This window comes from Melopsittacus undulatus, chromosome 1 (genome assembly GCF_012275295.1).
Source record: "Melopsittacus undulatus isolate bMelUnd1 chromosome 1, bMelUnd1.mat.Z, whole genome shotgun sequence".
In the NCBI taxonomy this organism is placed as follows: Eukaryota; Metazoa; Chordata; class Aves; order Psittaciformes; family Psittaculidae; genus Melopsittacus; species Melopsittacus undulatus.
In genome coordinates, this window is record NC_047527.1 from 106,588,879 (window position 1) to 106,601,583 (window position 12,705).

The window sequence follows — 12,705 nt, forward strand, 5'->3', positions numbered from 1 at the left end:
AGTGCATCTGAGAGACATTTAAAACTCCTTTGAAGAGGAAGAGATAGAGTCTGTGTGCTTTACCTACTGCCCTCAACAGTCAAGAGATGTGAACCAGGGTTATGCATGAAATGTTTCCCTTGACGCTCAGACTTACTCAGGCCTGGCCTCGGGTTCAAGGTTTGGCATGTTGTGAACTTCAGTGGGAATGGGCAGACATTGCTCACACAGCTGTGAAGTGGGCCTCACTGTTTCTGCTTCCTTTTCTGTTCCCCAAAGCAGCCTTCTCCTTCCCACAGCCCCCAGGATCCTCCTCCCAGAACTGGGTTTTACTAGTAATTTACCAGATGCCGTTAGGGAGTGGGGTTGAATAGCTCTTAATCTCTTGATGTTCTTGGTTCTTGAGAATGGAGCTGCAGAGGGATCATTTTATAAGTCCTCTTAGAAACCAAACCCAGATAGACTCACCCAGCCTCACCCAGAGCTCCTGCTGCTGATGCCCACTGCATTGCCATTCATGAACCCTTGGACTGGTTTTGGAATCACAGCACATTTCCCAAGAGTGAAGTAAATAGTTAAGGTTCTCCACTTCCTTCTCATCCCCTTCAAGCAAAAAGTCTCTTTTTTTTCTTGCTCTCCAAATGACCAAGTAAAAGAGAGATTTCTCATTGTTAATTTCTTTGACCTGCCTGAGGGAGGAAGGAAGAGAAGAGCAACAGTTATTTCACAAGGTCTCCCGCAGAAGGGGGGCACCAAGGGTCACTTCCCCTCAATCTGTCCCCTCCAAAGGAGCGCAGTTAGGCTGTGTCAATGCCATGGTCTCTTTGTGGTGGATATGCAGCCAGAGGTCATCCCCTGCCCCAGCCCTGCTCTCGCTGTGGATGCCCGCACTCTCCTGCATGCCTGCTTTCTCTCACACATGGGGGCAGGGGAGATTAGTTCATTTTTCCCTCTCTCTGCTTTGTACAGAGAAAACTCACAAGTCACTACCTGGGCCCCTTTTGGAAAGAGACAATAGAAAAATGGCAGTGCCTAGGGTTTTTTTTATCTGAGGATTTTTCAGGCTGCTGGGGCATAGTAGAATAAGCTGAGCAAAGCTTTACAATCCAAATAAAAGTGAAATGCTGAAGTAAAGGTTTTGAGCCACTTGGAGGTTTTCATAACACTGTCCAGAGTAGCTGCAAATCCACTGCAAAATTTCTATTGACCCTTGGGTACACACCAGCCCTAAATTTAGGGAAAATGCTAATCTCGTGTGAAGAACTGTAAGAAAGCAAGGCTCATGTGAAATATACTGGAAAATCTTGTTTCTGTTACCAGACAGAAAACAATAAATAAAAACACCTATCCTGCTTGTTGTTTTGAGTTTTGGATTGTTGCAGGTAACTCCTTCAGGGCTTGATCTGAATCCTTTGAAATAATGCAAGTGTTCTAGTTGAATTTCATGCTCTTTGGGTCAGGCCAGAACCAGGCTTCCGTCTTTACATTAGTCTCTGGGAAGATCTTTAAGGAGCTAATGTAGAATTAAAAGTTTTTGTCAAGAGCTTCCTTTTCACAGGTGATCTGATTCTTTCAAGTCTGGAGGCTAAGTTTAATTCAGAGATAGGGGTCTGCGGTTCCCGCTGAAGTCGATGAGCTCGTCTTTGCCACCTCCAAAGCAGAACCAAGGGAAATAAGCACTGTGTAGCTGCTTACCTTATGTCCTGGGTTCAGCAGCAGCAGTCATTTTTTCCCCTTCTTGGTAGCTGGTGCGGTGCTGTGTTTTGACTTTCGGGCTGGGAACGTTGCTGATAGCAAGTATGTTTTGAGTTACTGCTCAAATGTTTGGTTTGTCCAAAGACTTTCTGAGCCTCATGGTCTGCCAGGAAGCAGAGACAGGACACCTGACCCAGGCTAGCCAAAGAGGTATTCCATACCATAGCACGTCATGCCCAGGATGTAATCGAGAGTTACCCAGAAGGGCTGGGGCTCTGGGGGTTGGAGGAGGTATCGGTCGGTGCTCAGTCAGGCAGGGTGGAGTGAATTATGGGTCGGTGGCTGGTGAGGTGTTGTATTGTCTTCACTTGTTATTTCCTTTATCATTATTGTTTGTAGTAGTAGTAGCAGTAGTGATTTATGTTATACCTTAGCTATTAAACTGTTCTTATCTCAACCTGTGGGGGCTACATTCTTTGGCTTCTCCTTCCTAACTCTCTGGGAGTTGGGGGAGCAAGGGGGGGGAGTAAGTGAATGAGCTGTGTGGCTTTGGGTTTAAACCATGACACCTTAGGACAAGAATTTGGCCCCAAGATTAAAGAAGAAAACACACTTGTACATTGTCAAGGCATCCTACAATTTCAGCCTTAAGTATTTTAAATGACGAGAACAGCAAGCTGCTCAAAAAAGATGTGCAGGCTTTTTATGTACTCATAAGACTGACTGAATAGAGAAACTAATTTGGCAACAGAAATTATCATGTCCCCAGAACTTCTTCGTGAACTCCTTGGCAAGATTCAAAGCTCCTTTTGACACACTCCAAGACTATTTACAGGAGAACATATTCTAATCCAGACTTCTTTCTTTTCTCCTCCTCCCCACTTCCTCTACAAAGCCAGAATGACTTCTCTTATGGCAGATGTTGACTCCTGGTACTGCAATTGCAGTCTCTACACTTCAACACACTAAAAATGAGTCCAGAATTTCCTATTCAGCTTTTGAGATAACGCATTATTTCCACAGAAGACATGTGGAAGAACTTCAGTTTTATTCCCTAGGTGAAATTTATCTTCGTGATGCTGTGAGGCTTGGGTGGTAAAAGGCTGCCAAATGCCTTGAGATCCCCACGTAAGTGTGCAACATTGGTATTCTACAGCATCTCAGCACTCTCAAGTTCCAGACTGGAGCCGTTCGTCAGTGCTCTGGATGACTCCCCTTTAAACAAACTATTTGCAAATAGAAGTGACATACTGTTCTACGCACTGGGCTGCACATTGGTGGGATGCTGGTCCTCTGCACAGCATCAAGCCTTTCTGTGCATGCCCAGTAATTCCAGGATATGAGGGGGGACAGGATCCACTCTTCTGCACAGACTTGCTTGATTCACTCAAGTGTGAGCTCATACTGCCACCCCTGATCTTTGATCTGTGGCTCTGCCTTGGAGCATTACACACTTCCTGTCAGGATTTGTTTATTGCTACATGGTAATGCAGATGAACACAATGAATTTGAGTCACTGGACTATCCTTTCCTCCCCTCCTTCCCCAAATGCAAAGTACAAACCCATTTAAAAAGCAGAGATCTTTCTACTTGTAACAGAAACTTTTATCTGCATAAGAGGATAAGAAATTCGTTAGTTTAAGTTGTGTGATTGTAACAGCTCATTAGCAAGAGCTGTGCCTTTCACAAAGAGCGGCCTCCAGCCCTGCGTAGAAACTGTCAAAATTATGGATAAAGGTATGGGACAACTTAACCACCTTGGAAGGCAATTTCTTATTTTTAACTATGCAGACCACAGGGTTCATGAAACGATTTTAATGAACAGCCACAGGCCTGACATTCAAATCTTCATTTGTGTCTAATTGCAAACAGAATATGAAATTGACAAATTGATCTTTCTTGGCAAGAAAAAAAATACAGATTTTAATTTATGGTGATTATGCTTCTGGATTAATTTTGACCAATTGCCTCGTTTGTTTTTTTTTTTTTCTTAAGGTAAAATAAACATTTTGATTTCAGGTTTAACTACTGCAAAATACTGCTGTAAAAATCTTAACATGGCTACTCTTAAAACAATCAAAAAACTCCCTCTTTTAAACAGAAAATGCAGGAATTAGTCCTCCTAATTTGTTGAAAGAAAGAAATGATACAGTGGAGTTTTCAGCCATTTGTCAGGTCAAGAAAGTTATTATATGGTGTTTTTTCATCTGTGGAACCTCAGAAGGCATGGCCTTGATGAAGCAGGGCATTTGCAGCATTTTATAAAATGTATGAGGGGAGATTGAAACGTATTTTTCAATCTTCCCCTGCCAGCCTCCATGGCTTTAGTCAATTTATGCATCATCTGTTAAAGTTCAATATGGGGCACTGGGTCCCAAAATGTACTTTGCAGCATCCATAGCAAATCTTCTAATCTCCGCTTTCACTATCTGGGCAACATATGCATTACAGCGGAATTTGGGATCAGCTTTTAAGGTGAAGGGTGAAACGCTTACTTAGATAACCTACAGTATCTTGGCTTCAAGTGTAATGTTCAGGTGCGGATAAATGATTGCTTTTCATTTTCCCCAAAGATAAATGATAAAAGATACAGTTTTATACTAGGATTTATAGACCTCTGTACCCACATACACATGGACATCAATTGTTTGTTTTAAAATGTACGTTAAATACAAATATTGCAAAAGCAAGTTTTCAATTATGCATTTCTGAGGGAAATGATGCTATTTGACAGAGCATGATGGCTCCAGTAAGCCATCAATGTGTGCCTTTAGTTATCAACGAGCTTTTCTGGCTTCACTATTCTTACTTAATCCAAACAAAGCTCAGTACCTTTCCTCCCCCTCAAAGAAAAGAAACTACACATTTTTGTGTGTGTAGCAGCTCTATAACTTCACAAGAGTTAACAAAACTTCACAAAGGAATTGAGCGTAGGGAGCCTCTAATGCTTTCTGCACTTTTGTTTCCAAGTACAGCTTCTACTACAGCAGATTTTTTTGGCTGTTTTCGCAACTATTCTGTTTCCCCACTTGCTGCATTTTTGCTTTGTTCTCCCGTATGTCATTTGAGAACAATGCGCGTGTCATGTGAGGTAAGACGCTATTGTCATGGAAAGGCAAAGTCACAAACGGCAATTATTGTTGCAGGGTGCAACTGAGGAAAAAGATACCTGATTTTTAAGTTAATTCTTTAAAATGTGATCTCTCATTTACAATGTTACAACGAATTGTTGCAGAGTATTTCTCCTTCACAAAGCCCAGCTGCACATAAAGTTTTTTGAATTAAACAGCTATTTGCAGGTAACTATCTTTATTGGAAAAAGAGATTTACCGAGGTTTTGTGCCAGTCAAATATAAGGCTTTTTTGCCTCAGAAAAGTCCTCCTCAAGGTCCAAGTGTTTTAAAATAGATACGCTTATCTGTCACAAAATAAAAAACACTATTCCACTTCCTTATGACCAAGAACCACCAGGCCTTTTAGGGTCTAGAGACACTGTTGAGGTTTGGCCTGACAGACTTTCAACCACACCAAATGCCCACAAACCAAGCCCAGCCGCCTCTCTCACGTAGCTCCTCCGCACCCAGCCTCTCTCACGGCGCCATCAGCCGTTAACGGCACCGCCCCGCGGGGCCCCGCGGCCGGCTGCGCGCCCGGTAGCGCCGCCACCGCTCTGCTCTCTATCGCAAGGCCGGATTGGCTAAGCGGCGTCGAGAAGGTGTCCGCCGATTGGTTGGGTTCGGGTGCTGTTGCTATGACTCCGTTGCTAGGGCCTCGGCCGTCTCCAGGCCCTGCAGGAAACATGTAATGAATTATGGATGGTTGATTTTCTCAAAGAGGCCTGATCTGTAATGCAGATGAGCTGCAAGGCCCTCCTTTTCTTCTGGGTTCTTAAAAAAAATATTAAATAAAAAATAAAAAAGGAAAAAAAATAAATTTGAGTTTTAAATCAGAATCTGGCATTTGCGTGGCTGTCCCCAGTCACAGCGGTAACTCCTGAATACTGATGTTAATTCTTATGCAAAGGCAGGGCCAGAGGTCACTATCTGTTATTTGTTCAGGAAAAGCTTGTAGGATTTTCACTGAACTCTGTGACCCATTGGGGTATTATGTCCTCCCCCCGGCCTTTGGTTTAGAGACAAAATAGGATACAAACACCAGAAATGGTATTTTTTAACAGCTGGAGAGGAAATTGTCCCCATGGAGTATGATGGAGCAGGAGGAACCCAGCAGCCAAGCCAGCCAGCATGCTGGATTTTCTAGCCTCCTAAAAGATGCCTTTGCCCAAATACGACCTAAAACTTTCTGTTGGTGTGGTTTGTGCAGCTCAGGCCTTCATTAATGGTTTCAATACCCTTTGGCTGAGGAGAGCTTCCCTGCTAGTGCCACATCTATAAACGTGTCTCCTTCACACAAGTGCGAAACTGGATGTTGTTACCCACAGATAACTCTCCAGCTGGAGCTCCCCACATGAACAAAACCACTGATGTTTCATACCTGAATAAACAGGTTGCTACAATTCACTTAATTTCCCTAATCTTCATCAATTAAGAAGTACAGTGGATGTTATACTATGGAAATTTGTCATGGTTTGAGCATGTTTTGAGGGTGTTTTTATTCAAGGTTTTTTCCAGCCAGGTGGAGGAGGGGAGTCTGGGAGGAAGGAGAGACAGGACACCTGACCCAGGCTAGTCAATGAGGTATTCCATACCATAGCACGTGATGCCCAGGATGCATACTGGGAAAGAGAAGGCTGGAGGGGTAGAGCTGTGGAGGAAAATGGAGGAGGGAGCACATGGTGCTCGGCTGGGCAGGGTGGAGTGAGTTATGGGTCGGTGGCTGGTGGGGTGTTGTATTCTTTTCACTTGCTGTTTGCTGTATCATTAGAATTTGTAGTAGTAAATGGCAGTAGGGGTTTTGTGTTATGCCTTAGCTATTAAACCGTTCTTATCTCAATCCGTGGGGGCTACATTCTTTGGATTCTCCTTCCTAACTCTCCGGGAGTAGGGGGACTTGGTTTAAACCTGAAGTGTCGTGGGCCCACCGGGCCAAAAATAATTCGCCTTTATGTTGCCAATCTAAGTCCATCTGAGCTACTTCAATCTTAGCAGCTTTATCCACTTGCTGGTTATTGTGGTGTTCCTCAGTGGCCCGACTCTTAGGTATGTGGGCATCTACATGGCGTACCCTCACCACCAGCTTCTGCACCCGGGCAGCGATATCTTGCCATAATGCAGCAGCCCAAATGGGTTTACCTCTGCGTTGCCAGTTGCTCTGCTTCCATTGCTGCAACCATCCCCACAGGGCATTTGCCACCATCCATGAGTCAGTATAAAGATAGAGTACTGGCCACCTTTCTTGCTCAGCAATGTCCAGGGCCAGCTGGATGGCTTTCACCTCAGCAAACTGACTCGATTCAGTGCACTTCACCAAAAGTCTTCAGGCATTTCAAGAGTTTAGACCTCTGCTGAGCGGGCAGGCGGTGACTGTCCATGCAGGGCTTGAACGTCTGACAGTCTGCTACAGCTGGGGGTGCTCATGCTCTGTGCTCGTCGATACAGATCTGAGTCTCCGAAGTAGCGTGCCCGGTACAACAAGCTTTCCTTCTGCTGCTTCTCTTTCCAGCAGTTATTTCGAAGGTTTGCAATGTAGTCCTCCTCCATGCTCTTTTCAACATTTTTCAGGTTCATGCCCATGTATTCATCTGCAAAGTTCTCAGATACATAGTAGATGACCTTCAAGTGCTCTGTTACTCTCCTGTGTGTGTGACCCACAGACGGCCTATGGCTCAAACTGTAAGGTGGGCTGGAGACCATCATCTGGCTGAGAGCAGACACAATGATCAGGATGAGGTTAGGCATCAGCTGGACAAACAACCCAAGGCCACTGTCACCCTGATGTTCTCGTCTGTCCTGCCTCTGATGGTAGGTATATCGCATCCTGCCATTGCTGTACACGTGGACATTACTAGAAGGAAAACCTCCACCAAAAAACATGTTGAAGAGGTCCTCAGGGGAGATGTCTGCCTCAAACCCGCGGTGGAAGTCCGAGTGACTGTGTCCGTGCCGAGCTGGGTTGAGTTTCTCATCTCCAAACTGGTCATATTGCTTCCTCTTCTCTGGGTTGCTCAATACTGCGTATGCATTACCAATGACTTTAAATGCCTCTGTAGCCCCTGGTGCGTGGTTCTTATCTGGGTGAAACTTCAGTGCAAGTTTCCGGTAAGCCTTTTTGAGGTCCTCATCAGAAGCTTCTCTGTTTACTCCCAGAATTTCATAGTAATCTTTGCATTGCTTTACCCTCTTCACTGCATCCACCTGGTCCTGAGTGTAGCCCTTGGGGGCCTCTCCACCAACCTCCCCATTGGCCGATGGGAAGCTCCGGCCCATTTTCTTGAACTGAGGGTTTGTGGACTCCTTGGGCTGGGACTGGCCATTGGCTGATTGCTCGTTCTTGTTGAGTGATTCGAGCAGAACTTTTCACCCAGGAACCATTGAGATCCTGCTGCTTTTTGCCCAGATGCGACGGCTGCTGCTGAAGATAATGCCTCCTTCTCCCACCACACACAACCTTCACCAAAACCCCAGGCCTACCCAGCTGAACAATCCAGAGGCCAGACTGGATCACCAAAGTGGTGCGTGCTTGTCCTCTTTTTTCCTTATGTCTCTCCTTAACAGTGAAGCATTTCCACATTTGTTCTCCAGCATGTTATAAAGCATGTTATTCTTCTTTATCTCCTGCCTTTTGGAATCCACAGGTAAATTATGTGTCAATGCCATACCTTTAGAGAGCTTAGAAAATAATAGTGCGGGAAGCCAGTCATATGGGACACTCTTTCTGGGACAGAACTGCAGCACTGACTGCTGGCAGCACCACAGAATCATACAATAGTTAGGGTTGGAAAGGACCTTCAGATCATCCAGTTCCAACCCAATGCCATGGGCAGGGACACCTCACACTAAACCATGTCACTCAAGGCCCTGTCCAACCTGGCCTTGAACAGCACCAGGGATGGAGCATTCACAACCTCCCTGGGGAACCCATTCCAGTGCCTCACCACCCTAACAGTAAAGAATTTCTTCCTTATATCCAATCTAAACTTCCCCTGCTTAAGTTTGAACCCATTACCCCTTGTCCTATCACTACAGTCCCTAATGAAGAGTCCCTCACCAGCATCCCTATAGGCCTCCTTCAGCTACAGGAAGGCTGCTATGAGGTCTCCACGCAGCCTTCTCTTCTCCAGGCTGAACAGCCCCAACTTTCTCAGCCTGTCTTCATACGGGAGGTGCTCGAGGTCCCTGATCATCCTCGTGGCCTCCTCTGGACTTGTTCCAACAGTTCCATGTCCTTTTTATGTTGAGGACACCAGAACTGCACACAATACTCCAGGTGAGGTCTCACGAGAGCAGAGTAGAGGGGCAGGATCACCTCCTTCGACCTGCTGGTCACGCTCCTTTTGATGCAGCCCAGGATATGGTTGGTTTTCTGGGCTGCTATCACACACTGAAGCCAGCTCGTGTTAATTTTCTCATTGACCAACACCCCCAAGTCCTACTTCGCAGGGCTGCCCTGAATTTCCTTTTTGCCTAACCTGTAGCTGTGCCTGGGATTGCTCCGACCTAGGTGTAGGACCTTGCACTTGTCATGGTTAAACTTCATGAGGTTGGCATCGGCCCACCTCACAAGCATGTCAGGGTCCCTCTGGATGGCATTCCTTCCCTCTAGCGTATCAACATAACCACACAGCTTGGTGTCATCAGCAAACTTGCTGAGGGCACACTCAATCCCACTGTCCATGTGTCGAGGTTTAAATCAAGTCCCCCTACTCCCGGAGAGTTAGGAAGGAGAATCCAAAGAATGTAGCCCCCACGGATTGAGATAAGAACGGTTTAATAGCTAAGGCATAACACAAAACCCCTACTGCCATTTACTACTACAAATACTAATGATACAGCAAACAGCAAGTGAAAAGAATACAACACCCCACCAGCCACCAACCCATAACTCACTCCACCCTGCCCGGCCGAGCACCATGTGCTCCCTCCTCCATTTTCCTCCACAGCTCTACCCCTCCAGCCTTCTCTTTCCCAGTATAAAGAAATTATATTTTCCTATACCTAATGTACCTAATGAATGCTGATACAGAGTTTAGTTGTTTATTTCTGGTTCATTTCTTTGTTTGTTTTTTTTATATTGGTGACAAATCATGTCAATCCTTTCTGTGTCCAGCCTCTGTGGACAAATGTCAATTGAAAAATTACTAATTTTAAAGAAAATAATGAGTCTGAGCCTTATTTGGGTCAGATTGTGTAATTTTGTCTGGACTCAGCCAAGCGTGGGCATTCTCAGTGGAGGTATCTTGGTATCTTGAAGGTTCATGACCAATGTGAGGGACAAGGCAGCCTTGCTCCTCCTCAAAACCCTGTTTTTTCAGAGAGCTGCACACTAAGTGGTTTACTCACCAAGGAAATGACCGAGAAATTAGATAAAATTCTACAGATTTTGTATCATGGAATTTATGCTTTTTACACTTTAAATCCTGTCAGGTTCATGGTTCTTCCTCAGGGAGAAGTAAATCACTTAAGCAAGAGCTCTGAGATGAAGATGGCACATATCCGACCCTCCTGTGATTCAGAGTAGAATGACACCTTATTTCTAGGATTATTAAATGAAATGTTCTGTTGTGTAAAAACCAATGAGCACTAAAAAATAATAATAATAAAAAAATTAAGAAAGTCTATGAAACACTGCATACAGGAGTAGAAAACACTTTAAATTCTGGCCATTAGGCAGTCCCTAAAAGGTTCAGCTGCAATGGCCCTTATGTTTTATTATTTTCTATTATCAAAATGTTTTCTGCTGAATAAAATGATTAAGGCAAAACTGTGCTGCCTATCCCACCCTTTCCTGACAGAGCATTTATCAATCTGATTCTATGATTCCATTTGAAAAAAAAAAAAAAATCCAGGCTGTAGATATGTCATCAGAGACCCAATGATGCTGAGAAATGTCTGAGATGCAGTTTGCTGAAAACACTATATTAACATTTGTGTATATGGATGTGTTAATTTTACATTTTTGGTTATGTGCAACATACATTAAAATGAAAAATATGTTAGCAGTTTGTACTTGCAGGAAAAGTAGGTCATGTTTTTGTGAACCAAATAATTGTGTTTTAAACTTTTCATTGTGATCTTTATTTTCGTATCTAATACTCTAACCCATTGGAAGATGATTGTTCTTACACCTATATAAATACAGCATGCACCAAGAGATTTGGAATAGATTAATAGTCAGCAAAGAGGCAGCAAATGACTTCTTAAGCACATATGCAATTTAAACAAATAGATATTTACAGTGCTATAAATGGCCTTAGTATCTCACCATGCTTTCTATTGAGGAAGCACAAGAAAAATTCAGTCCACAGCAGCCAAACTCTTTCTGTAGCTATGCAGTCAGGTTGTGGAAAAGTCTTAGTAGTGCTGGGTGTTGTAATGATGTCTGCAGCATAGCTTTTGCCTTCATGCCTTTGTCCTAACTTCACTAAAAGTGCTTGAACCTGCAGGGCAGGGAGATCTCAACTCCACTGAGCATTGGGTCTCCCCCAGGACATTTTGTAGGCAGCTCCTCTGGAGGAACCTTGCTGAGTTTTCCTCATAAAGATTCAAGAATTCCCTTTCCTGTGTTTGTAGGGGGCAAAGGCAGAGATGGAGGCCTTTATGGTATGGACCTGACAACCTGACTCAGATCAATACAATACAGACTGGACAATAGGTTAAGTGTGAGAAGGTCCAGAGTCATCAATAGGGAGAAAAATTATGCAGGAAGCTTTCACAAAGAAGCTGCTCTTAAGGAAAGAGATGCATGAGGAAAGAGAAATTTTTAGTGCATGATAAGTGGGAGGTTGGTGTACGGTCAGAGTGGAGCAGGAGGCAATCTTTGGAATGCAAGAGTGGCTATAAGAAAGTGAGGAGAGGAAGTAAATTTTACCTTTTTTTAAATTTTTTTTCCTTATATCTGTAGCATCTGATTGAAAAAAAACCCAAATTATTTCCATAAAAATATCAAAGTTCCCCCACCCCCCCAAATCTTCAATATTACTGTTTCAGTAGACATCTCTTTCTTTTAGAAACAAAAGACTTCTTTCAATTTTCTTATCAACAATAAAAACATTCTAAAGCTCCTTTTCTATTAAGGACTGTATGAACAAAAAAGCTTGGAATTTTTAACAATAATAGTTTTAAAATAGTGCTTTAGCACAAAAATATTCTTCACAAAGACCCTTCTATAATTTATAACATTTTCTGCTGACGTAATTTCAACTGGTTTGTGCTATCAGTAATCTTCATGGAGTTTACATTAATCCACAAACATTGTACAGTGTGATGAAGCTGATGAGAATCAACAAAGGATAAAGTAGAGTATCACAGCCCAGATAAAGAAACCCACTGTTTAATGCCAGCTGCTTAGGAAATGTCAAAAGTAAAGTGAGTTTCAGGTCAAGGGCACTGGGAACACTGTGTTGGCAAACCCTAAGACAGGCAGCTTTTGTTATTAGTATGAACAAGGATATGGTGAGTCCTTTTTAATCTATCCTTGGGCCTCCTTCTAGCTTCCCAGACATAAATCCGTCCCATTTGGGCTCACCTCTGTGGCATTGCTGGGTGTTTTTCAAAACATACCCTCTTTGGTCTTTCTAATGTTCATCGTCAGGTTTGCTAAAGGCCAGGATTTCAGTGAAAATCCTTCTCCTAGGAGACATGTGGGCTCAGTGCCAGGCCTTGAAAGTTCAGGAAATAGTGGACACCTGCTCTTTTTTAAACTTTCCATGACAGCAAGGATTTTTCTTCACCCCTTGTTTTTCTGCCATGGTATTTAACAATACCTGTGTCAAGCCCATTTCCATCTTGCACACCTTTGCCTTTGAGCACTTTGGTGTGCTATTCTGTAGCATTTAGGTGGTGGGTCGTGAGTGTAACTTGTTTAGCACCAGCTAGAGGAGTTGCACCTCTTGCTACAACACTAAATTGGCAA

The 12,705-nt window shown here is 43.7% G+C and overlaps 1 protein-coding gene across 1 annotated transcript; it reads right to left on the minus strand.

The window, feature by feature from the left end:
* Window positions 1-7,087: 7,087 nt before the first annotated feature.
* LOC101870471 (dnaJ homolog subfamily B member 12-like) lies at window positions 7,088-12,378 on the minus strand. The gene is made up of 2 exons (XM_031042847.2): window positions 12,354-12,378; window positions 7,088-8,146 (listed from the first exon to the last, which is right to left on the minus strand). Exons 1-2 carry the CDS (start codon window positions 12,376-12,378, stop codon window positions 7,128-7,130), a joined length of 1,044 nt encoding a protein of 347 aa, XP_030898707.2. The 3' UTR covers window positions 7,088-7,127.
* Between the last annotated feature and the right edge of the window lie 327 nt (window positions 12,379-12,705).

Excerpts from the sequence above, each read along its gene's own strand:
- LOC101870471 (XM_031042847.2), bottom strand. The coding sequence starts at position 12,378 with ATGAACATTAGAAAGACCAAAGAGG. Across the intron at positions 8,147-12,353 it reads CATTAGAAAGACCAAAGAGG|TTCTGCTCGAATCACTCAAC; the intron begins GTATGTTTTGAA and ends CTGGGTGAAAAG.